The sequence below is a fragment of the Sceloporus occidentalis genome, unplaced genomic scaffold, assembly GCF_023333645.1.
Source record: "Sceloporus occidentalis isolate IW3139 unplaced genomic scaffold, rSceOcc1.0.p SCAF_4, whole genome shotgun sequence".
Lineage (NCBI taxonomy): Eukaryota > Metazoa > Chordata > Lepidosauria > Squamata > Phrynosomatidae > Sceloporus > Sceloporus occidentalis.
In genome coordinates, this window is record NW_028316984.1 from 37844688 (window position 1) to 37871187 (window position 26500).

A 26500-nucleotide genomic window follows, 5' to 3' on the forward strand; every position below is an offset into this window, starting at 1 on the left:
TTTCTTCTTCCTTTCACCCCATTAGCCAGCCTGTACTTTTTCCTAGAAACCCTTCCTTCTAAGTAGCCTCATCATCGTCTCCTCTTGCCTTCCCTAGTCACCTCCTCCTTCTTCTCCTCCCTTCTACCTAAATGCCCTCAGATATGCTGCCTCTTCCACCATTTTCAGGCTTCCCTTGGTTTAGCTCTTCCGCCTTTCAACCTCTGCTTGCTCTGTTTCCCATTCTCCTTTTTTTAAAAATTTAAACCAGCTATTATTTACATTCTCTCTATTTAAGTTGGCTACTTTTGTTTTTCAATTCCTTGTTCAGCTATAGCTCCAAACCCCCAAGCTGCTGGACAACTGGGGAAACATACAGCACCTGTTGGTGACATCAATTGCAGACACTACTACCCTGATCAACCCTGCTGCGTCTTGCTGGCAATTAGGGAAATGAGGCATAGAGCTGTGTTCCTGCACAGTTCTCCACAATTATACAACAACTCAGACAGTACTACTATTAGTACATCTCCATCTACTTTCTTTATTTCAGCACAGTGCCCCCAAAATCTAAGCACAGATTTTTAAAATCTACAACACAAAAATAGAAAATATCCAAAATGCACAGGAAACAGTCATCTTCAAAGTGATTAAAGTATCACAAGAATTTTTTCAGTGAAGCAGTGATCAAGGATATATCTGATAACACAATGTACAAAAATCTGCACGGTTCTGATAGCATCCTCAGACTTGAGCAAGCCGTTCTAGGACTCTTCGGTAATCTGAAACAAGCTGCTGGAAGGTCTCTTCTAATTGCTTGTGTTGCAAATTTAGGTCTATTTGGTTCAACTGGTTGGTCAGCTCTTCTGGTCTCAAGCATCTTCTCATTTTAGCAATCTCCCTCTGCTTTTTCTGGAAAAGAAACAAAACAAACATGAAAATACAGTGGGCCCTTCCCTTAGGCGGAGGATCCATTCCGGACACCCCCCCCCCCCGTAAGGGGAAGTCCACGTATGATCGAGCCCCATTAAAAACAATGGGGCTTATGCCTGTCATTACCCCTTCCAGGGTGTGCTGAGGCTTCTTCTGCCGTGGCTTTCAGCATATGCTGAAAGCCACATATATCACACCCGCGTATGACATGGGTTCACTGTATTGCCACAGAACACTATTAAGGCTGTTTGAACCTTAAAAAATATCAGAAATCTTTCAGAAAATTCCATTGCTTTCAATGGAATGTAGGCTTTCAGAATTTCAAAGCAAATGGCTGCCAACTCCATTTAATGCATATTTAACCAAGAATATAGCAAACCTTGACTGCATCTCACAAACAATAGGGACAATTTAACAAAGACAAACTAAATCTCATTCAATTGTTTCAATGAGCCTTGGTCATGGTTATTTTAATGGTATTGTTGCCAATGTGGATTTCTAGCATACTCTTGAAGACTTTTCTCAGAAAGGAGGGCACAATTGTTTGGTGTTGAAACAATGACATGTGAAATCTAGAAACTGCAGGAACCAGATCAAACTTAAGTAACATGATGATGTGAGAAGAGATAGAATGGCCTATCTAATCTTCCTTAAGGAAGAAAAGGAGTTTGGGATGGTGAACATGAGCAAACAGAAAAGGTTAAGTAGTTCCTTGCACTCTCATTGTACTGGGATATACATGTCTGTACAGCTGGCTTTTATTTAAACAAACAAACAAACAAAAACAACAGACTGTTCACATATCTCCTTCATGACCTGTAGTTTGTCCCTTAGTTATGAATGGATTTGGGGGAGCTGTAAGGCTGGAATGGATTTCTACCTAGGATCCAAAACACACCACGGAAATAATCCAATTTGAGACCGCTCGTTCAGTGCTAGCGAATCCTGGGAATTGTAGTTTATTGTAGCACCAGAGCTCTCTGAAAGAGAAGGCTAAATGTCTCACAAAACTACAGTTCCCAGAATTCCCTAGCATTGAGCCAGAGCAGTTAAAGTTGTCTCAAACTCGAATATTTCTGCAGTGGTAAATAATTTACAAGAATATAACTCACTTTAGCCTCCAGCAGGGAATCAGTTCCAGCAGTTTAAAAAAATCCACAAACAGATTTAGAATTATCACTCAAAATCAGCACAGAAAATGAGCTAGGATAGCAATAAAGAAATTAAATTGAGCAATAATTACTGTGGAATTTGATCCTTTACTTCCTATGCCAAAATAAGCTGGTGTTGTTTTTCACTAACAAGTAACTATGAATCAGTATATAGAGATCTTGTAGCACCTTTGAGACTAACTGAAAGAAAGAAGTTGGCAGCAAGAGCTTTCATAGACTTCAGTCTACTTCCTCAGATGCATTTAGTGGAGTGGAAACAAAGGACAGACATATATATATATACACACACACACACACACACACACACACACACACACACACCCAACTGGTATGTGAGAATGTCAGTTCAAATGCAAAATCGTTTGTGTATGGAAATGAAGTACCAAGTCCAGTTTTAACTGGTCTTTAGTGAACAAAGAAATTGGGAACTAGCCAATGTGTATGGAGATAAACAGGCACGGCCAGTTTGGCTTTAGAAACTAGCCTGTAGGTGGGGAGAACAGATTAGTGTAGGACACCCTCTGAGGATGGGGTCAGACAGTGTTGAAATGAAATACAATGCGCCCACTCCATTTGTGGGTTTGCCGTCCATGGGCTCAAGTTCACGCAGACGGCAAGCCTCAAGCATTAAAATGGCATGCGCGCCTGTTTCGCACACAAAAGCACACGGTCATAGCAAACAACAGGACTTGAGGTCCCGTGTTTTTTCCCCATATGCGGGGTGATGGTGTCCAGAACAGATCCCCTGTGTATACAAAGGGTTCACTGTATAGCTAAGCTCTCGTGCCACAACAAACAACCATTTCCAGAATCCCACAGTATGGAGCCATGACAATTAAAATGGTATCAAAACAAATTATTTCTCCAGTGCAGATGCAGCCTTGTTCATTGTGGGAAAGTCAGATTAAAAGGAGGAGAAGCAGAGCAGAGAAGTTCCCCCCTTTCTTTCCACACACCAAAGTCAAGGAACTGCTTCATAGAGAGCGGCAATGGTGAGAACTTGCTTAAGTGCTTGATGCAGCTAGGAGCCCCAGCCAACGCCACATGGCCCTTTATCAGCCACTACAGGAGACGCATTGTGCCTCTTTCCAGGTCCAGGTGGGCTGCTCTCCGGATGTGCTAGTGGCATCCCTCGCTGTCACACACCATCACTTGGAGTTGGAGGGTCCTGAGACAAAGAATGGAGCTGCCCGCTGGCCTTGGCTTGATGAGGGGGCAGAGAGAGTGGCAAGGGACACCACTGTCACCCCTGGAGAGCGTCCCGGCTATATCTTTGAATTCTGTAAGTAACTATGAAGACTGGGTACACACTTATATACCCAAATCCAAAAGCACTGCAGCTTTCACCATATGCACAGGAGCTTTTCCTTTCTGCAATAACTCTCTGCTCCTTGAACTTTCCTAGAGGCTGGAAATACCCACCAGAGGCATCCCATGAGGCATGTAAGGGACTGCTGCCAGAAAGAAAGGGTAGGCAGCCACCATCCATAGTGTGCAACAATGTAAGTGTTTTGAATATGCAACAAGGCCTCTCTAAATAGTGATCACTTGCTGTACCTCTTCTAAGGTATAGCATGCACAGAATATCCTTTTTTAATCAAGAAAAGTGCTTACAATCTAGATGTCCTGGATAGAACTTCTGACCACAAAAATTATGCAAGGGACTGCATGTTTACATAAGTGCAACCAGTACACTATTCAACTGACTATCAATAATAATCGCATTCTAAGGAACAAAATAGCAGATTCTAATTCTTAGCATAAGTATGCTATATATCATAACTGCAGCCTCAAAGTACTGTTCATGCTTTTATTTCTTCTGCATCAGATAGTATAGATGGCTATAAATTTAACAGAAATATAGAAGCACATCCATTAATGGAAAAATAGTAGCAAACTATATCCTGTTAAATTACGGCAATTTATGATCAATTAAAAAAAATGAAAATAGCCTTAATATGTACATGAGGTGTTTTTTTTAAAAAGATACCTTATAAGGACCCATCAGTCTTCTTTTTACATCCAGTCTGTAATTTCTAGATTGTTCAGGATTACTCATGTCTGTTGCACGCAACCGGAGAATTTCATAAACCCGTCTGGTATGTTGCTGACAAATAAAAGGAGAAGCATATGAATCAAAAGTCCCAATATATACAAGATTGCAGAGCCTCTTTCAAGGTTCTTTAACCCCATCCCCTGTTCTTAAGCCCCAACGTGTCTAACTTCCAATCACTTTTGGAGCCATATACTTTACAACAGTCCTGATAAAAATATTTCAGGCCGAGAGAACTGAAAATGGTATAGTTTTGAAAGGTGCACATGCATTGTTTTCAGGACTGGGCGGCAGAAATTTTAGCCTATCCAATGCTGAGTTTCTTGGAATGTAAGGGAAGCAGGTCTTTGCATTCGTTCCCTCCCTCCTGCCCGAAAGAAATGGTTTTAGGGAGACCAGGTAGAGAGGACATTCCCCTCTTCCCTCCCTCTTAACCTAATGTTACTTTAGCTGGATGTACCTCCTACCATCAATACCGATGTCCACATGGGACCAGGTTCATGATACAATCTGCCTCACAGTTATGTCAGGCGCGCCAAATATAATGTGTTTTCTTTCCTGTGCAGCAACGTATTGCACCCCATAGGAGTTCAGGATGTGGAAAGACGATTCCTCACAAAATTGGCTGCTACTACATTGAGGCAACTACCTTCCCTCCTTCCTTCACTGTAAACGTTTTCATACTAAAAAATCTCAGCATCCACTGAGGGTAAAGGACCATTCATATAAGCTTTATTCATTCAGTGGGAAAATAATTATTTCTATTCCACTGGGAACAGAGTGATATTTAAGATACTTTACAAAATGAGCAGATTAAACACACCAGAATTTAATAACAAAACATAATTAAATCAATTATATTCAAACACATTTGCAGATCCATTCTTTTCTCTTTAGGGAACTAATTCTTTAAAATGTTTCTTACTTTTCTTTGGTGTCTAAAAGTAGTAACCCTCAGAGGGCTGCAGTTGTGACACTCCAAATTTTGTCAAGAGGGCAAACACATCAGACCTAGCCAGCATAGACAATGGTGAAGGGTTATGCAAACTGCAGTCAGCATCATCTGGAGGACCACAGCTGACCACTCCTTACTAACCAGTATCAAGCACAATGGCCAAATTCAACTCTGAAGCAAAGGAATTCTTTCCAGGCAATATTAACCAAGTCATCTGGCATATGCTTCCCAGCAGCTTGATGAAAACCTTTCTGAAGCTTCAATGTCTGGTTCCAATTGGTGCTAAGAACCAAGACCCAGTGATGGCTGGCTTGGGAAACTGCCTGCAACAGGCAATTTCCAAAGCTGCTCCTCACACAGTGTCTTGACTACTATGTCTAATTAGAGCCAGGCATTAAAGAACTAGGAGACTCTGAATAGAGACATCCTCTGTCGGGCACAGGGTCAGGCTCTTCCCTTTCTTTTTCCCAAAAATGTTTATCACACCGTGTATAATGCATATGATACAATCATGTTTCATATTATAATTTGAAATAATAAAATGGTCAGGCTCTTCCCACTGCAGCAGCATGCACACAGAGTAAGTGACTGGAGCCCTCGCTTGCCACATTTCCTATGACCACTGCTATCACAGGAAGGCCTTGGACACTTTTCTCTATGAGAAGTGAGAATGTCAAACTGTTAATGCAGAAGCTTGACCCTATAGAATCCTGATGTTGGAAGCGTCTTATTACATAAGGAGATTGATCCAATAGGAACCAGATAAATGAAAAAAACTTGCTTTATTTTTGAGCATCTACTGCTAATTTATCTGGTATTATTCATTGTAACACTCTGATCCTGTGTTAGGAATCCATTTGCTTTCAGCAGATCATCTTTGACATTTTCAAATGTAATATCATATTTTCCTTTCCAGGCAAGTAATGAGAAGTACAAAAGGCAATCAGCACTGATCTAACAGCTGTTCTGTTTTACTGCCACTTTTTCCTACCTACAGCATTTTGGTGTATACTCTTCAAATAGTTCACTGTTCTGGAATTTTCCCCTTAAAAACAGATCTCCTAAATTCATCAAAGGCATTACTGAATCCTTTACTGCTAGTGAAATTTTGGATTTTTAAAAAATGCTACCTTCAGACCATGAGAAACCAGCTACTAGAAAAGATCAGTTTTATTTGACAATAGCTTTGAACATTGAAGAAAGGTTTGAGAACAGAACATTTGATCTAACCATGGGTTATGCTAAGTGTGTGCATGCACTCACAAGGGAAAAGTTACATTGACCAAATCCTGCTACCTCTGCAGCCTACAACTACCACTCCCATTTTCGTGCAAATTTCCAGTATATCGCACAGTGAGGAGGGAATAGGTGAAAATGATCTTCTTCCATTACCAAGACTTCCATTACATCAAAAACCCTTCTGTGAACAGACTGACAGCTGTTGCTTGCAGAAAGGCAACATAAGATGTAATTCAGAAGGTCCTTACTTCAATATATTTTAAGATCATATACCTTATTTACTTTCAACTTTTGTTGAGCTTCTGTTACCATATCTTGACTGAAACCTTGCTTGAGCTTTTCTGGAGAAAAGCAAGGTAAATCTTGACACAGTTTCACTAATACAAAATCTCGTAGTTTCACATAGTTTTCAGATGGATCTTCAGCTAAAAGAACAAAACACAGCAGTTTTGAAATGGTTTTTCCTTTACAAATAACCAGATCTAATACTTTTAAAAGTTCTCTTTTACTAATCCTAGTATTTGACTGTAGATAATATATTTTTACAAATTTAAAATTTAAGTTTAGATAAGAGCAGTACTGCATATACTTGGAGCACTATGTACAAAAACAACTAATTTACACTTTGTGCTATTTGAAGGAGTCACATAATCACTCACAGTCGAGTCTAATGTTCTAGATATGATACATTTATATCTATACTATCTCTGCTTTCTGAAGTTTTGCTAAGAGGACAAACATACCACAAACCTGAAAATGATTTTAGCTCTAGCCTTTTCTTTTTCTTTGAATTCTTTCAGTTTGAGAATCACGTCTTGAACCTCTAATTTAGATACTTCAATTAATTTTTAGTAATGGTAAGTTGGATTTTAGCATGTTTGTAATGGTATTTATATACTTTGTTGTATCTCACTTTAAAACATCATTGCATACCGGAACTATATACAAGTTGTTTTACACAACAATAACCCAATATGATAAAATAGAGGGTTCTCTGTAGATTCAATGGCCTTTGAGTACTGCAGCTTAAAAGCTGCACTTCTGTTTGGAAATGAATTTCCAAGATACTTTCAGAAATGTCGTTTAATAAATAATAAATGCTTGTTTTAGAAGTGCATGGACTAATTTAAGTGTTCAATTTCTGGTTGTACAGTAATAGCAATTTTAGTTTGGCTGCAAGTGCCTTCTATTGCTTATTAATGAATCAAGAAAGGCAACAGTCGTAAGAAGAAGAAAACAAAAAATTCAGATACTGCAGTTCTACTTGGTTAATGGAACCACTTTCATTAGTGTATTGACACAGAAACCTAATTTGAAGAAAATTGGATGCCTGTACACTGAACTTCAGTTTAAACATTATAATGTTTAAATAGTTACATTTAAGTACATCTGGATATGTTCCCTACATTAAGATAAAGGGATGCTCTCTATCATATAGAAATTATGTTATCTAAGCACAGTCTCCAAAGATGAAAGGTCAAAACCCCTTTCTTTATAAATATGTTTATTTATAATATTCAGATTTGTATATGTGACTCCTGGTAGCATTAACTTGTCACTAGGATCTTGTCAGAATAGTAGGTGTTTGTTGTTAAGTGCCTATCAAGTCAATTTCCACTTATGGCAACCCCATGAGTGAGAACCTCCAAGTCACCCTATCATCAACAGCCCTGTCACGGGTCTTGCAAACACAGGGCCATGGCTTCCTTGATTGAATCTATCCATCTGGAATGCACTCTTCCTCTTTTCGTACTGTCTTCTACTTTACCAAATATTATTGTCTTTTCTAGTGAGTCAGGTCTTCTCTTGATATGGCCAAAGTACAACAGACTGTTTAGTCATCTTGGCTTCTAGGGAGAGTTCAGGCTTGAATTGCTCTAGGACCCATTTATTGGTGTGTGGTTGATTTGGTTTTTGTATCAGTAGAACTCTTCTCCAGCTCCACATTTCAAATAAGTTAATTTTGTTCTTGTCAGCTTTCTTCACGCCAACTATCACAAGCATACACATAAATGGGATATATGATAGCAATGACAATCCTAACTTCAGTATTCAATGGTATACATTTATACTCAGGATTTTGAGGTTCTAGTAGTTGTCTCCTGATTTATTCACTGCAGTCTTCTGATTAATGCCTGAACTTTAACTATTTTTATGTCTTCATCATCTTCTTTAAAGTTATGTAAATGATCTGTGGTCATTATTGTTTTCTTAATGTTCAGTTGTAAACCTGCCTTTGCACTTTCTTCCTTCAGCAATTGTTCCAAATCTTTGCTGTTTTCTGCTAGTAGTATGGTGTCTTCTGCAAATCTGATATTGCTGATTTTCCTTCCTCCAATTTTCACACCTCTTTCCTCTAAATCTAATCCTTGTTTCATGTATGATAATACATAATATTACCATACTATTACTATCATGCATAATATTATTAAATACACAAGATCTCTCTTAAGTTTGCTGCCTTGGGCGATTCAGTTACCACCCCAGGTTATTCTAAATATGGGCTTTTCATTTGTGAAGCTGACTTATGAATTTACTGAACTCCAACTAACTGCTTAGTATCACAGTGAATGAAATGGAGCAGCAGGCTGAGTGACATCTCCCTCTCAGTGCAAAGTGCACAGTGTAGGTAAGCCACCTTAGCCAAGATGGAATAAGTAATATCTGTAGAATCTCTTCAATACATTTTGCATATTCACTTTCTGTGTCTTCCCAGCAGAGACAATCAGAGCTCATTAGAGCTTGAGTAAAAGCAAGTGCAAACGAATTACCATTTCCTTTTCCCAAAGGAACTATAATTTGGTACAACTTTTCTTGCCATCGTGTCTTGTCATTACACTGGATACAGAAACTGTCTGCTAACTACACTCACTTGGAAGTAAAATTCACTGAAAATAACTGGAATGGCTTATAAATAATAGGAAGTATGGCTCACTGGTGTCCAAATTATGCACTGGATGCTGGATGCAAAATGCTCATTCTGAATGCAATCTGACTGCTGCATCCAGTAATTAACATAACTAAAGAGTGTTAGCAGCTGATGCTTTACTCTTAAAATGGGAGTCATTACTGGTCAAACATAGAGCAATGCCTATCACTTGAGAAAGTCCATCTTAGCATTTTCCACTCTAAAAATCTATTGGTTCTTTTGAGACAAGAAGTCCAAGGAAAGCCATAATTTTCTTATCAAGAGTTGTCTGTAGAATTTTGTTTACTGGGCACCATGGTCTTCTACATCATGTTATAATTTTATAATACACTGAGGGCAATCCTGGGAATGATATAAACTCCATATCCAAGAAAACATGCAGTTGCCCAGAGCAGGGAATTAAAAGTTTAGAACAGGAATATTAAGTCCTAGTTATAAAAAACCTTCAAAGTTCATTCAAATGTATGTGAACAAGGACCACAAATTAGCAGACATTTTTTTATCTTATTTAATAAGTTTATATCCTGTTTCCTCTAAAAATAGCACTCAAGATTGCTAATATCAAAATACATAAAACACCAATACTATAATTAAAATAGAGAAAAGATCTAATTCGCAAATATAGGAAATAGGGAGGCTCAAATTCACAAAAGTAACAAATTCATGAAAAACACATCAGTAGGTTAACCAGTTCAATCTCCCGTTAAACCAACAACTACTTTATAAATCTGATTACCTTTTACATCTCCCTCAGTCTGAGGCACCCTTTATATATAGCCACCTTATAACTTTCAATGCCATCTCACTTTCATAATTTCTTATCCCCCTCCCATCTCTCCAACCCAATTTTCCCTTAACAGCAGCAATGAGAAATGGATGAAAAAGAGAAATTCATCTCTCTATACCTTTCAAACTCCCAGTCAAAAACAGCATGCTCCCTAGCAGATTATTCTACAGAGCAATTTAAAATCTGTTTTAGAGCAGTTTTACTGAAAAAATACACACCATGTTCCATGTATTGATGCAGTGGCCTGGGTTTTTTTTTTATTTATTATTTATTTATTTATTTATTTTTGCCACTATATGGCCTAGCTTTTTTATCTTTGTATTGTTATAAATACCTTACTGAGAATGCTATTTATGGTCAGATACATTTAATTAGAATGTTGTCCACAGACATTACTATTTTATAATTTATTTTATACATGATGATAGAAAGTGATATGGTGGTTCCATGGGTCTGTCATAAACAGAACTGCCATTTATATAACAGATATACAGTCGCCCCCTCCTTTTTCGTGGGGGATCCATTCCGGACTCCCTCGCAAATATGGAGGGAGTCAAACCCTATTGGCTTGAACATAGGCACGGGTGTGAGTGTTGTGGGCACACATCCCATTCATTCCCCCTCAGTTCGTCCCTTGAGCATAAGCGAGGGACGTGTGTCTGAAGATCACGAGAACGGAGGGAGGATTGTAGTTCTAAGCAATCTTCATGATTTAATTACAAATCGTAAGTCCAGAACCTAGCCCCACCAGATGTGTTAGCACAGGGGTAGGCAACCTTTTTGAGCCGGGGGCCAGGTTGCTGTCCCTCAGACAACTGGGGGGGCCGAAGCCAAAAAATAATAATAATTAAATAATTTTTTTTAAAAAAATTAAATATATAAATAAACCAGGACAAATGTAGGACAAAATTTTCAAATGGAAGACACTTTTTTAAAAAAAAAATGTAGGACACATGAAAAAATTTGCTGATTTTTAAAAAAATGTTAATATAAATGCATGTTTCTGAGGCTTCTATAGACAATTGCCCCCCAAAGGCCCCGGCGGCAATCGGCGGCAGGACTGGGCTGGGGCCGGTCCCAAGGCCTTGCCGGGCCGCATCCGGCCCGCGGGCCACAGGTTGCCTACCCCTGTGTTAGCACATTTGCTGGTGATGATGAGAGTTGCAGTTCAACACATCTGGAAATTACTAGATTCAAAAAGGTTATTGTATACAGATATGAGTGTTTCACTGTTGGCCAACTTCAAGCCACAAGGAGTTTTTGAAATTCAGAGGTACTTAAACATAAGAATTCTATGATCAGGGAAATCGCTCTAGTCTTACTAGGCATAAACAGACTTGGTGAACAGAAGAATCAAAGATTTAGACTGATCAAAGATTTGAGTACAGTCGGCCCTCTATAATCATGGATTTTTTTATCCATGGATTTAACCATCCACAGCTTGAAAATATTCCTATTTCCTATATATTCCAAAACAGGAAAGCTTGATTTTGCCATTTCATGTAAGAGACACCGTTTTACTATCCCACTGCATTTAATGGGACTTCAGAATCCATGGATTTTGGCATCCATGGGGGCTCCTGGAACCAAATCGCAGAGATACCAAGGGCCCACTATCATAACCTGGCAGTGATATTTCACAAATGTATATATACTTGAAATATTGTTTTTCCCATTAGTTCAGATTGCTCTTCAAATGTAATATTTTTCCAAGTTTTATAATCAATGGATATGCCCACTAGGATATTTAAAGGTGGCTGCATAGAGATACAAACATGACCCACAGAACTATACAATTCATTCTAAAAAACCTAGGGGCCTTTAAAGTTCAGTTACTTTCAAAAGCAATTTGTGCCAGGGCTCTCAATCCTACATCATGTTTTAAATACTGTTAAATCAGAAAAAAATGCCTCTCTCTTACTTCCTCAAGCAGAAATTTCTGATGAGATTTCCCCACTTCCTTTCAGTGAATACAAGGCGCTCTAATTTTTAAGATGTCAAAATACTATTGGATTTATTGTGGCATCTTTTAAAGTGAGCTCCAGTCCTCAAACACATACACTACAATATGCCTGTTAAGAGTCAGTAACTCTGAACCACCACCAAAGTTCACACCAGTATTGTTTTAAAATTTCTACACATTCCAAGTTCATGCTCATCAAGCATTCATACTTTTCATCTCCAAGGTCATAAAAATGGTGCAGACAGTTTTAGTGTTCAGAAGGATAATGTCTCACACAGTGTTTTTCTGATTTAGTGCTTTGCCTTAAGGAAGAAAGCACTGCAAGGAGTTTCAAAAACCTAAATCTCTTGTCAAGTCAGCTGCGCAGTCTGCAATAAAAATGGCTAATTAACTGGTAATCCTTTCATGCCAGGGATTGGATTTCCATGGTGCACTGTTCTCTGAAGGAAAGGATTTGAAGAATTACATTATGCACAGTTCTTATGTAAGGAAGGGTAGCATTAACCTTGACCTCTGCTTAAGTTAATCTTTGAAAGATAATTTAATTTTGACAGATGAATTTGGAAATTGATGTTATTGACTGTCAGGAAAGTAATATTCAAAGCTTCATATAAATGAATTCCCATTTCCAAAGGAAGACTCATTTTACATACCTGTTATATCAAGTACTGTAGGGGAGGACATATAGTATCTGTGAACTGTTTCTAAAAGCTGAGCCCCATGGCCTTCACCTTGGAACGGAGGCAATATCAGCATTTGGCTAGAAGTATGAAAAAGAAAAAAAGTTTTGCAGAAAATAAGAAATGTACCCCCACCCTGAAAATCAGCCTGCTTTACCTTTGAGAGTGACTTTCAAATTCACTAAACAGAAGATTTTACATAGAAAACACTTTTTAAAAGTGCCAATCTATCATACTATAGGTTTGAGATTCCATCCCATTTGAAGTGCAAACAATGAAATAACTAAATGCAAAGCTAAGTAAGTTTAAATTCAAAACCTCCCCCAAACCCCCAAACCCCTTACAAACAAGTATTGGGAACTTCAACAGTACTCTCTTCTGAAATAAAAGGCAAGGCACGTGTTATTCTGCCAATTACCTTACACGTGGCCGGGTTTTGTCTGGGTACACATAGTAATTATAGACTGTCATATAGCCTACGGTCGCAAAGAGCGTAGCTCCGTCCTTATTATACTTCTCAAATCTGCAGATAAAACAGAAAGCCAAGCAGGTCAATTACAGTCGCGCTCCCATGCAGTGTCCATTTTCTTTTCCATTCTCTGACTGAATTTTCAGTGTCAGCAAGCTACTCTGTGAGGGCCCAATGGGTACACCTGCTATGTTCTGAATGTACAATTCACTTAATTGGTGTGCAGCAACTTGGATAAATCAGACCTCTTTACAGCACTTCAGCGCACTTGCCTATTATAAAGATGAATAGGTGGCAAGTAAAAGAAAACACAGGCAAAGCTCATTTTACTGTTTAAGCCCTACATTCAGGGCTCCAACAGACAACAGTATTTAATTTGGCTCTATTCTCAAGGTCTTGCAAAGCATAATGGATGCAAACTCCAATCTGATAAACAATAGTTTTTCCTTTCCTGGGAAAAATATCATTATACTGTCCCAATAATTGGCTAGCCACAATTAAAATGCAGCCTTTGTGGAGGTAATAAGGTCCACTGTTGCTTTAGAACTGTACTTACACTAGAAAGTAGTTCCATCTTTCATCATCTACGTCAATAAAGCTCGCTGTTTCAATAAACCACATCAAGAAGGTCTGAAGCCTTTCATGATACTCTCGAAAGCCTAAGCATGTCATGTCAGCCTAGGGAAAAAGCCAAAAGAAGTCAGGTGAAACTCCTCACAGAAAGGAAGAGCATATTGTTAGACATAATAAAATGCTTTAGTAGAAAACTGTTTATAAGCCCCTTGGCAAAGCATAATCTTGCAGACATAAAGTGTAACATATATTGAAAATATCTGCTTGAGAATCATTTAAACATTATAATGAAAGCGGCATCTCTCTGCTAAGGACAAAACTTTGAATGTTTCTTTTTACCTTATATATTTGATATGTTATGTCTTCGCCTGCTTCTTCATTATGCACAGAATATGTGTGCAGCAATATCCCAAATGGCTTGAAGTTAACCTCTTTTTCCAGCAAAGATACAAAGTCATCTGTACTTCTGCTAAAGCCTGGTGGAATTATTTCTCTAATTTTAGTTTCCACATCATCTGCCTGAAAAATAAGAGAGAGAAAATAAGAATCTATTTCCTACAAAGAAATCTAGGTAGGATAGTCTTTTGAATAAATAAGTGGATACTTCAGAGATTCAAGATCTAGGGAGAGTGCCAGTCCAATACATAAGATAGCTTCCTATAGTTTCCCTCAGACCTTTGACCCAGCCACAACATAACGCTATGTATCCTTGGCACTCACTAGATGCCCCCTTGTGGTCCTTAATATACAAAGCTCAGAGCATCCAATCCCCATCCCAGATCGGAGAAAATATTCAAATCTACCATTCCAAGGGATCCACCAGATTTTTTTTTACACAATTATAGTCTTCTAATTTAGGTTTTGCTGAGTGAAACTGTATGCACCCCTAACTGGAGGTGTGTATGTGAAAGGGAAAAAAAGGCCTGGTCATTCACATTATAATTGATGTCCACCACTTAACAGTCAATTCTATGATTTATTTTTCAACTGACTCCCGCCCCCCCAACTACAACAGTAGGGACTAATACCTGTAATATCAAGTGGGATTCTGGAAGTATTACCAGTAGAGACAAAATACTAGTTTGCCAAGTGTAATTAAAAATGGCTGAGGCCTGAAGATAATATTCTTAATGTGTCATTTTGTCACTAGTCACCTATTAATGGTTAAATATTTTCCAGATATACACCATACTGCTAGTAGAAAACATCACAGACCTAAAGCAACTACTGAGAAAAGTCAAGAAAGAAAGTCCAAAAGCAGGCTTACTGTTAAACATAAAGAAAACAGCAATAATGGCCATGGAAGATATCCATAAATTCAGCCTAGACAACGAGGAAATAGAAACATTAAAAGAGTTCCTGTACCTTGGATCAAACATTGATAAGAATGGGGATTGCAGTCAAGAAATCAGGAGAAGACTAAGAAAGGGAAGTGAATGAAATAACTAAAAAAGGTCCTCAAGAACAAAGACATACAACGAAGCACGAAAGTCAGGATTGTACAAGCAATTGTGTTCCCCATTGCCATGTACGGATGTGAGAGTTGGACAACTAAGAAACGGATAAAAAGATAATCAGTTCATTTGAGATGTGGTCATGGAGAAGAGTGCTGAGGATACTATGGACAGCCAAAAAGACAAGCAAATGGGTCACAGAACAGATTAGGCCTGAGAGCTCCCTAGAAGCTAAGATGAGCAAACTGAGACTTTCATACTTTGGTCACGTCATGAGAAGACACAGCTCATTAGAAAAAGACCATAATGCTACGAAAGGTGGAAGGAAAGAAAAGGAGAGGAAAACCACAAGCTAGGCTGGCCCAGTTCCATCAGGGGCTGGCCTGAAGAAAGAGGCTCCTCCCTCCCTGTCATCTTTCGGCCTCTGAGGGAGAGAGAAGGCTGGCCCAGCACCATCAGGGGCTGGCCTGAAGAAAGAGGCTCCTCCCTCCCTAACTGTCATCTTTCGGCCTCTGAGGGAGAGAGAAGGCTGGCCCAGTTCCATCAGGGGCTGGCCTGAAGAAAGAGGCTCCTCCCTCCCTAACTGTCATCTTTCGGCCTCTGAGGGAGAGAGAAGGCTGGCCCAGTTCCATCAGGGGCTAGCCTGAAGAAAGAGGCTCCTCCCTCCCTAACTGTCATCTTTCGGCCTCTGAGGGAGAGAGAAGGCTGGCCCAGTTCCATCAGGGGCTAGCCTGAAGAAAGAGGCTCCTCCCTCCCTAACTGTCATCTTTCGGCCTCTGAGGGAGAGAGAAGGCTGGCCCAGTTCCATCAGGGGCTAGCCTGAAGAAAGAGGCTCCTCCCTCCCTAACTGTCATCTTTCGGCCTCTGAGGGAGAGAGTAGGCTGGCCCGGTTCCATCAGGGGCTAGCCTGAAGAAGAAGAGCCCTCCCTCCAGTCCATCTGCCTTGGTCCAGGCCTCAGAGGGAGAGAAGAATGCTGGACTTGATTCCCTCCCCCCCTCACCATTCCCTTCTCCTTTTGTGTCGTGTCTTTTAGATTGTAAGCCTGTGGGCAGGGAACTGTCTGTTATCCCCTCTATTGTAAACCGCTCGGATTCCCAGTGATTGGGCGGTATATAAATAAAACCTATTATTATTATTATTAGATGGCTGGACTTCCCCAGGGAGGCCATGGGCATGAATCTGCATGAACTGAAGACAGTGGTGGAGGACAGGGAGTATTGGAAATGTCTCATCCACTGGGCAGCCATGAGTCGAGACTGACTCAAGGGTAGTTAACAACAAAAAATTTGGATCAGCAACAGAAATGCTTTCCCTTTAATGGACTTGGACTTGGAAGGGCCCTAAAAGCCATATAGACCAATTCTCTGCTAACACAGGAGTTTAAGTTTCCAGCTTGGATTTTGAAATTATTACTATCTCGGAAATCATAATGGCATTTCACTGTAACAGAGAAGTAATCAATCACCTTGACATAACATAAGAAAGACAAAACAAATGGGACAATTCCATATAATCCTGGCTGACATGTTTTCATTAAAGAGATATTTTTGCTCAGATCTTTTACTCTCAAGAGTTGGCTTGCAAAACTTTCCTTCCTGTTGCTATGTCCTAGCAAAACAGCTCACCACTCTGCACCAACTAAATACAGACAATGCAGTGCTGAGTCAAAGATTTGCAAGGGTCACTGTACTATAACTACTCATAAAAATTTGTAACTTGATATTGAGCTTAGTTGAATATTCTGATCAACTTTTCCAGGGAATGCATGTTCAATACCATCTCACATCCTCAAAAAGGTTAGCAAAAGGCAACCAAACAAATGAGAATATCTTGTTATTTAACAGCACCAGAATAAAAACTAACCTCTTCCAAGACCAATTTGTTCACTTAAACCAGAATGCACAAAAATTTTGGACATAAAGTTCTCATGAGAATGTGGACATGGAAAGATGATTCTAAATAAAAAATACTTTATGAACCAAATTAAAACAAACAAACAAGTGTAACAAAATTTTACTCATATGATTAATTCTAAAATCTTGTTTAACCAAAGGACAAGATGAGAATCAGTTTTGTAGGCAATATTGGCCTTGTTAAACAGCCAAGTGAATGTTACAAATTATCAGCTGAGCAGACATCATAATCCTTTTCAGGCCCCCAAAAGACCACTTGATTGAATACGTTTACTACTTCTCTTTCACCATGAATATTTGATGAAGTTTCACAATAACGTATTGGCGCTTCTCACCAGGCAATAAAACTTAATGAATTGGTCTCAACTTAACAAAACCCTGCTCCTTCAATACAATCCCTAAAAGCCTGACATTACGTTCAACAAAATGAGCTTACACTCTATTCAAACCCTGCTTTGAACAATGAGCCCAGGTTTTTACTTAATGGAGTTTGCCGTGAGTTCAGCTGTAATGTTTGTATTGTATCTATTTCCATAAGGACTGACACAAGAACACTTTGTGTTAACTTACTAAGCAGCTCTTTCACACCGTTTACATGCATGATGAGTATTAATTCTAAACCAAGACCCTTGCTACTTAGCATTCAAAACAGGGAATTAAGACGCTTAGGACAAAATACGCTACAAAAGGCTAATACAACACACTACTAATTCCTGTCTTTTCAACTATCAACCCCCTTAAGCAGAAGCAATGCACCTGCAAATGAATAATACTTTACTATCAGCTAAATTTTGAGGATATAGAACATGGATGCATGGCCTGAGCACACTTTATTCTTAGTGCTTTGGTGCCCCCCAACATTCATATTTAATCAGATTTACATGCCTAAAGAACCATTTATGTTAAGAAAGAGAGTGCTCTACAACCCTTGCTTTTGTCTTGCATTACTGATTTGAACAAACTTTAACAACATTTTTCTAAATTAAAAAGATTTAGTAAAAGTGTAGTAAGAACTGCATCTATAACACAACTGTAAAACTAGCTCTTATCAATAATAACACTTTATAAACTATGAAGGAGCTCTAGAGGAGAACAGGAGTCACTAAATATCAGTGCATTCTAACTGGAAAGAAGGTCATGCCTAATTCGTTAAATATGATCACCATATTGCAACCCAATAGATTATTAATTTGTTACAATACATATCTCCTAATGTACTATGTTTAACAAAATCAGAACACTTTATTGAAAGATGTTCAGAGTATAAAGTAGCACTTTTCTAGGAGATTAGACTTAATATATGACAATTTAACATTGAGGATTCCCTAGTACTGTATAAATGAGAAAAAATAGATCTAAACTTCTCAATTTCAGCAATGTTTCTAAACTTGTTTTATAATACAAAATCCCAGACTCTACAAGTCTGCTCTGGTACTACACTTCTCAATTACATTTACAGTATTATCTCCCTTCATTGGCTTCCACCTACAAGGTTCTGGAAATGTGTGAAGTTGCTATAATATATGTTGCACTATTATAAAAGGAAGGCAGAAGAAAGAACAGGACAATACAGAATTTGTACTCTCAGCATTGGCATTTAGCATTATGGTTAAATCTAACCACAATATCACTTAATATTTCATATGTAGCATCAAATGAACTAAGACAAGGTAATACTGAGATGTTTTACTCTATCCAGCCTACCAAGTAGTAGACTAATGTGCTGAGATCCATTCTGTATTTTATATGTGATAAAGTAGTGTCATACAGTTGGCCCTCCATATCCACTGATTCTGCATCCACGAAGTCAATCATCCACAACTATATATATATTTTACAATTTTACGTAAGGAACGCAATTTTACTTCACCATTGTTATAATGCGTCTTGAACATCCACCAATTTGGGTATCCACAGAGGGTACTGGAATCAAATCCCTGCGTATACCAAGAGCCCACTCTATGTTCATAGAATCATAGAGTTGGAAGAGACCACAAGGGCCATCCAGTCCAACTCCCTGCCATGCAGAAACTCTCAATCAAAGCATCCCTGACAGATGGCCATCCAGCCTCTGCTTAAAGACCTCCAAAGCAGGAGACTCCACCACGCTCCTAGGAAGTGTGTTCCACTGCCGAACAGCCCTTACTGTCAGGAAGTTCCTCCTAATGTTAAGGTGGAATCTCTTTTCCTGCAGCTTTCATCCATTGCTCCAGATCCTGTTCTCTGGAGCAGCAGAAAACAAGCTTGCTCCCTCCTCAATATGACATCCCTTCAAATATTTAAACAGGGTCAGCATATTACTTCTTAACCTTCTCTTCCCCAGGCTAAACATCCCCAGCTCCCTAAGTAGTTCCTCATAAGACATTGTTTTCAGACCCTTCACCATTTTAGTTACCCTCCTTTGGACACGCTCCAGTTTCTCAACATCGTTTTTGAATTGTGGTGTCCAGAACTGGACACAATATTCCAGGCGGGGCCTGATCAAAGCAGAATAGAGTGGTACTATTATTTCTCTTGATCTAGACACTATACTTTTATTGATACAGCCTAAAATTTCATAGGCCTTTTTAGCTGCCACATCACACTGTGGACTCACGTTCAATTTGTGGTTTACTTGGACTCCTAGATCCTTTTCACATGTAGTCTCCTTAAGCCAGTTGTCCCCCATCCTATATCTGTGCAGTTCATTTTTCCACCCTAAGTGCAGTACCTTACATTTTTCCGTGTTGAACTTCATTTTGTTAGCTTTGGCCCAACTTTCTAGTCTATTCAGGTTGTTTTGAATTTTGATCCTGTCCTCTGGGGTATTAGCTATTCCTCCTAATTTGGTGTCATCTGCAAATTTGATGAGTATACCCCCAATTCTGTCATCCAGGTCATTGATAAAGATGTTGAATAACACTGGGCCCAGGACAGAGCCCTGTGGGACCCCACTGGTCAATTCTCTCCAGGATGAAAAGGAGCCATTGTTGAGCATCCTTTGGGTTCGGCCAGTCAACCAATTACAAATCCATGTAACAGTTACCTTGTCTAACCCACATTTTACAAGCTTGTTTGCAAGAATGTAATGGGGAATTTTGTCAAAGGCCTTACTGAAATCAAGATATACTATATCCACAGCATTCCCTTCATCTACCAAGCTGGTAATTTTATCAAAGATAGATATCAGATTTGTCTGGCATGACTTCTTTTTCTGAAACCCGTGTTGACTTTTTGTGATTATGGCATTGCTTTCTAGATGTTCACAGACTCTCTGTTTAATGATGTGCTCCAGAATCTTTCCTGGTATAGATATCAGACTAACTGGACGATAACTGTTGGGATCCTCTTTTTTTCCCTTTTTGAAGATTGGGACGTTTGCCCTCCTCCAGTCTGTTCAAATATCTACAGGCTAGTACTCTGTTCTGTACAAGGATAAAAATATTTTGTAAATGTCAGGTCCAATTTTCAATGAGACTATTGGACAATATTAAGGAGTGAACAGAACAAGGAAAATGGGTGCTGGAAAAGCTAAAACAGAGGGGAAAGTATAGGATAGGCAAGTGATGAGAATGGGGAAAACCTCTTATCTTCAAAAGTGCATTTTAAATAAGTAGTAAAATTCAAAAGAGACAAATTTAAAATGGTAAGGTAGGTATGGGGGCAGGGAGAGGTTGGCAGTTTATGATCCATTCCTGCACATTTGCTTTGTCCATCAAGTACTGTAACAGTATGTACATACCTCTGAAATGTGAGCTTAGCTTACTTTAAAGAGCCAACACAGCATGGAGAAATGTATGATGGAATTAAATTTTATCTAAATAAGCGTAACCAGGAATGAGTACTGTTGAGAAGCCAACTATTTGCAATACAGTCCAGCTGCAATACTTATCTGGTAGGAAGTCTCATTGAACTTAGTGGGAATTCAGACATGCATAAGATTGTGCTGTCAGACACACAGGAAAAATAGCTGGCAGAGCAGACATATTTCTCTAAAAAACAAAAACAAACCTGAAACCTATGCCTAAAGCTTGGAGAGTTACTTTTTAAAAGTAATTTGTTCTTTTACTGAACAGTGTAAAAATAAATTAGTTGCTAGTATTTAGTGCAGTGATGATGACAGGTGATGTGTGTTATCTGTTAAGCTGTTCACTGTGTTCCACTACTTCATTACTTTCTGAGAAAAACCCTTAGGATTGACAAAAGATTGGCACAAAACCTGAAAAATCCCTGTGGCCTATAAAGGTCCTGCAAATATGCCTTTTAAAAGTAACGATTGAAAGTAACTACTGATGTAAATTTGCCCTTATTCATTGCATTAGTTTTGAAATGTGGCTTCCTTTCATGCTCATTACCTGCCTGCATTGTTCTTTAGTTCTGAAAATTGATGGCAGATGGAAAGGCAGAGTATTCTACTAAATCTGCTGACCCTATGAGCAAAGTAGGGATTTAAAAATACTCAATGACACAGGGAAAAAACCCACAAAGGGGCTTCTAGAATGTTGGGAAGCAAGAGGATCCTCCTGAAGCCCGTTTCTCTCCCCCCACCCACAACACTGAGTAGACTTGAGGACTACGTCCCCTCCCCTGCAGGCCAAACATACTCTTTTCCTGCCTTCTTGATAAGGTCATGTAGTGGCTTGGCAGGAGGACAGGTGACAACTCCACAAAGTGGACCACTGCCAGCTGTGTTCTGATGGCTGCTGTATGACAATGACTTTCTTCAAGATCTCCAGAGGACCCCCAAGAGGATGTCTGTATCATCATGAACTGATATCAGAACACAGCCAGTGACTGGCAATCCTCTTTGCTTGGTTGCCCCTCCCAGTAGTCACTATATGGCTAAACTGGAGGAATTGGGGTGAGGGGCAACCAAGGGAGATAATCTGTCACCAACAGGCCACAAGTACAGGTGCAGGATATGAATATAAAGAATGATATACCACATTCAAATGTGTACAGCTTTTATATACATATAGAATAGGCAAAAATACTTATATTTACACTTGTAAGTTCAATGCAATAATTTATCTAGAAAAAAGAACTTGGCAATTTACAGCGATTCGTGTATCATGAGACTAATGTCCAAAAATAAATCACAGTTGATGCAAATGTTGTGGCAATAAATGTATTAACAAGAGAAGTGTGGCGCAGAGATTTGAGTGTTGGACTAGCACTCTGAAGATCATGCTTTGTTTCCCAGCTTGGCCATAAAACCCAGTGGGTGACCTTGAGGAAGTCACACACTTTCAACCTCAGTGGAAGGCAATGACAAACCTCCTCTCAACAAATCTTGCCAAGAAAATCCCATGACAGGTTTACCTTAGACTCACCATAAACTGAAAACAACTGGAAGGGTCACAACAACAACATCAACAACATACTGTAAATGAATTGGTAGCACTGGCTAGTTTTCTTCACCAAACACAAGCTTCTTCAGCTACATAGTCAAAATTGCAAGTAAAATATCCAGAGTGCATTACAGATAATGTGTACATAATGAACAGAGCGGCTCCCGATCCCCTTCCTCTGGCCATCATATGGGGATCCAGGCAAGGGAGAATAACTGAGGTGCATCTCTCACCAGTTATCATAGCCAGAAATGTGGAATCCTCCTCACTCAGCTGCCCCATGACCACCACACACTAGCCACTATATGGCCAGAATGGGGAAAGGAAAAAAATGAGTCAGGGTGGGGGTGGAACAATGACTTTCTTCCTCCTATATGATAATCTTTGAAAACTACAGTTTCCACAAATATTCCCACAGTGGTAAGAACACTGTTTAAATTACTCATTCTCCCCTGTGTGAACAAGTGATTTAAACAAGCATATCCCTGGTGCAAGGTAACAACCCAAACTTATTTTGCCTCCCAGTATGGTTTTGTTACTCCTCTCCTTCCCAATAATATATTTTCCTCACATCTTGGGCCCCACTAGCCAGCAGCTTTGTCCAGTTTAAGCAGAAGATGAAGAACATCAACCTGGAGCCAATAAAAATGAAGGTATGTAAGAATGCCTCTTTCTTGTACTTGAGAATTATAAGACGCCTCACATGACACTTGAGAGGTTTTAAGGATCTAAAAATTAACTAAGAATGCAACATTTACAGGTACTGGAATGTATATAAAAAAGGGCAGAATTTAACACAAATAAGAATCTCAAATTATGCAAATACATTTATACAAGATTTGTCTGTATCATAGAAAAACAAGCACCATTTTAGTACAATCCAGCATCACAAATGTCAGCTCCCTTTAAGCTATTTTGCAGAAAACTAATAATACTTAAATAACGAGTGGTGCTTTTTGGAAGGGTTTCACAACTATTTAGCTGAGGTAGATGATTCTGTGTATTTTTGGTACATGCCATTTTTATGTTATTCTGATGCAGAATTCTGTTGTTGTTTTTAAAATAATATGCATTTTTAAAAAACCCATCTCAAATTCAAACTTTAATGCATTCAAACTGCTAAAATTAGTCATTCAGAGAGGTGGGAAATCTAGTGGATAACCAAATTTCAGTCTGAACTAGCCTAAGAGGTGTGAAGCAGGTCATTTCATGCAGGAATCTGCAACCAATTGCTCAAGCATCTCTATTATATTTCCATTCCAAATAATCAGTCGTAGAAATTCTGACTTATCTTTTGCAAGGAAGGAGAAAAGAAATGTAGGTAACAAAATAGCCTTATAAGACAGATGCCAAATAAAAGTAAAAATCAAATTTAGTTGAGAGATGGTATACCACAACGTTCCCTACTTGGAACAAACAAGATATGTTGGACTGCTGACTATGTTAACTAGGAATTATGGGAGCTATAGCTCAACAGATGTGCAGAGCACCAAATGGGGGAAGGCTGGTGCACTGCATAATAGCTATGACAGTGTAGTGAAAACAAAGAAGATTCTCATTTGAATCCTGTCCCCTCAGAAACTCATTACATGGTCTAAGGCAAGGCGTTCTGTTAGCTTCAGCTCCCTAGCCCAATCTACAATGCGACCAATATTAACATAGAGGGGTATGTATGTGTGTATCAGGGAATAGGGATTCAGCCTGTGTTAGGTGGGCTTATACTCCCCCTGAAGACACAAGTTTGTAGTTTGGGTATACTCCTTTATTCAGCTTTGAACCTGGAGGCCCAGGTGTCTGGGGTGGCCAGGAATGCTTTTACACATTAAAACTGGTTTTTTAAAACAGTGAGCCGCTTTGAGTCCCAATTTGGGTGGGTGGGTGGGTGGGAGGGAGTGGGATATAAATGGGTATTATAATAATAGCAACAAGTGCCTTCAAGTCGCCTGTCAATTTATGGTCACCCTATGAATTTCATAGGGTTTCTTAGGCAACAAGTACTCAGAGGTGGTTTTGCTAGTTTCTTCCCCTCAAATATAGACTACAGCACCTGGTATTTGTTGGCAGCCTCCTATCAAGCTCAGGTGACCCTGCTTAGCCTCCAAGATCAGATGGGATTTCACGCCTTTAGGGTATTTAGACTCTTTTCTGAACTACCTTACAGGTAGTAAAAAAGATTACAAGTAAATAGTGCACATGCAGCACTTTGAACAATTGATATTGCTATATATAGTAGTATTACTACTTCCTGTCACACAACTTCACATATGAATGATGGCATCCCACTTTTATAAGCAATGTGATAACTGGCGTCAGGTAATTAGTCACAGCAACATCTGTGATCTCCAGGGGCAAATTTAAGAACTGCAACAATCAGGTATCACTGCAGCCAAAATGTATCAGTGACCAGGTCACGTTGTCACAGTGAATGGATGACTGTAAAATGTAAGTTTTGTACAACACAATTTACATATTACAGTGTGAGTCCATATATGCCTATTCAAAAGAAAGGCCCATTAAATTCAGTGGGACTTGATCTCAGGTAACTGAATATGTGATTTCAGCCTGAGAGTTCTACAGCTGTAAAAGAACAGACAAATGCTTCTGTACCATGAGGTGTATGTTTTTTTTTAAAGGACTGCTGCTCCCAATCAATGTGCCACTCATGCTGAGCAATCTCTGTAACACTGCGTGGTATTAAGCAGTTGGTGTGAAACAAACTTTTTTCTATACATCATTGCTCCCTTATTATGTACAAAATTGGATTTTGCTCTGATCTTTATAAAAAGTGAAAAGCTTACATATATACATACAGTGGAACTACATATGTATTTAGAGTTATCTTAGTTCCACATTGTATCATTGCATTATTAGTTCCAAGTTCCATAAAGATTTTAGTAACTAGATGGTATTATGACCACACCCTCTTCCTGGAATTTCTTTAGGTGCGGAATATAAAACAAAATTGACACAATCTTCTCTGTGGATTGCTCACTGGGGCAATGAGATAGTCAGGCTGAACAGTTGATATGATAAAATACTTCTAAATAGCAAAGAAATAAACTTTGCAATGGCAAGAATGGCAGCATGACTGTCTGGAACAGGAGAAGGTAAATGGGACTGAGAGAAAATAGGTTAGTAAGACAGATATATACTGTAGTAGGATCACCCTACATTCTAATCTGATATGCTAAATTCATAATCAGAAAAAATGCTGATTTTGAGGTTAGGAACATATCATGGACTTGCATGTTCCTCTGCTCTCCTAGGTTTGGGAGATCACAACAAACTGAAGAAAGAAAAGGAACTGGCAAATAGGTGAGGCCAGAGTTTAAGCATATTTCTGAGCCTTTAAACATGACAGTTTCAATTCAGCTCCTGCAATCAAGAATATTATTGATAAAATGCTGAAACATAAAATTGTCATCTGTTGCAATTTCACAAGAGCTCTGATCCAATTAAGAGATTGTCTGAAGCTTCCTGATTTGTATTAAGTCCTAATTCATTCTCACAAATATCCATGAAAACCTTAGAAAATAGCATAGCAACACTGGGCTTCCAGTTTGTATGATTGGGCAATACAAATTGCCTCTCCACAAGATTCAAACTGTTGCATTGTAATGTTTAAGCAGCTCTTGCAAAGCTACACAAACAATTTCTATAGCTGCTTTACATCAGGGAAGAAATGTAAACACAACTAAAACTGTGTATGTGAGGATGTCTTTGGAAGTAACTTGTGGCATACGGCATTTTCCTGTAAAGGTTAAACACTAGGACACAGATGACTTTATTTTTACAGAAAGTAGAAGTTTTTCAACAAGGGTCGATATGGTACAATTCACCATATTTCCAAAATGTTAGCAATGCAGTAGACTTATGTCCATCAGTCACAAAATACTAAGAATATCTACACAGGTGTACTGTATGCCATAAATACGAAAAGAACTCAAACAGAGATCTGGAGTCTAGTGAGCTGGTACAGGAGAAAAGAAGCATAATGAAGTGAAAGGAACTGTACTTTTCTTTTTGGATTATGAAATAAAATTTAGTGAGAAAGACATATTGTTCAGCAA

General features: G+C 38.9%; 1 protein-coding gene across 1 annotated transcript in view; it reads right to left on the bottom strand.

Annotated features, from left to right (window-relative positions):
• Nucleotides 1–494: 494 nt before the first annotated feature.
• The window catches only part of HAT1 (histone acetyltransferase 1), a 37949-nt gene continuing 11943 nt past the window's right edge, over nucleotides 495–26500 (bottom strand). Inside the window, exons 5-11 of the mRNA XM_089523277.1 lie at nucleotides 14072–14251; nucleotides 13716–13837; nucleotides 13109–13213; nucleotides 12664–12770; nucleotides 6605–6756; nucleotides 4075–4191; nucleotides 495–891 (exon numbers count right to left, since the gene is read on the bottom strand). Of these exons, the coding sequence (XP_089379403.1) occupies nucleotides 724–891; nucleotides 4075–4191; nucleotides 6605–6756; nucleotides 12664–12770; nucleotides 13109–13213; nucleotides 13716–13837; nucleotides 14072–14251 (951 nt within the window). The 3' untranslated portion in view covers nucleotides 495–723. The remainder of the gene's footprint in view (nucleotides 892–4074; nucleotides 4192–6604; nucleotides 6757–12663; nucleotides 12771–13108; nucleotides 13214–13715; nucleotides 13838–14071; nucleotides 14252–26500) is intronic.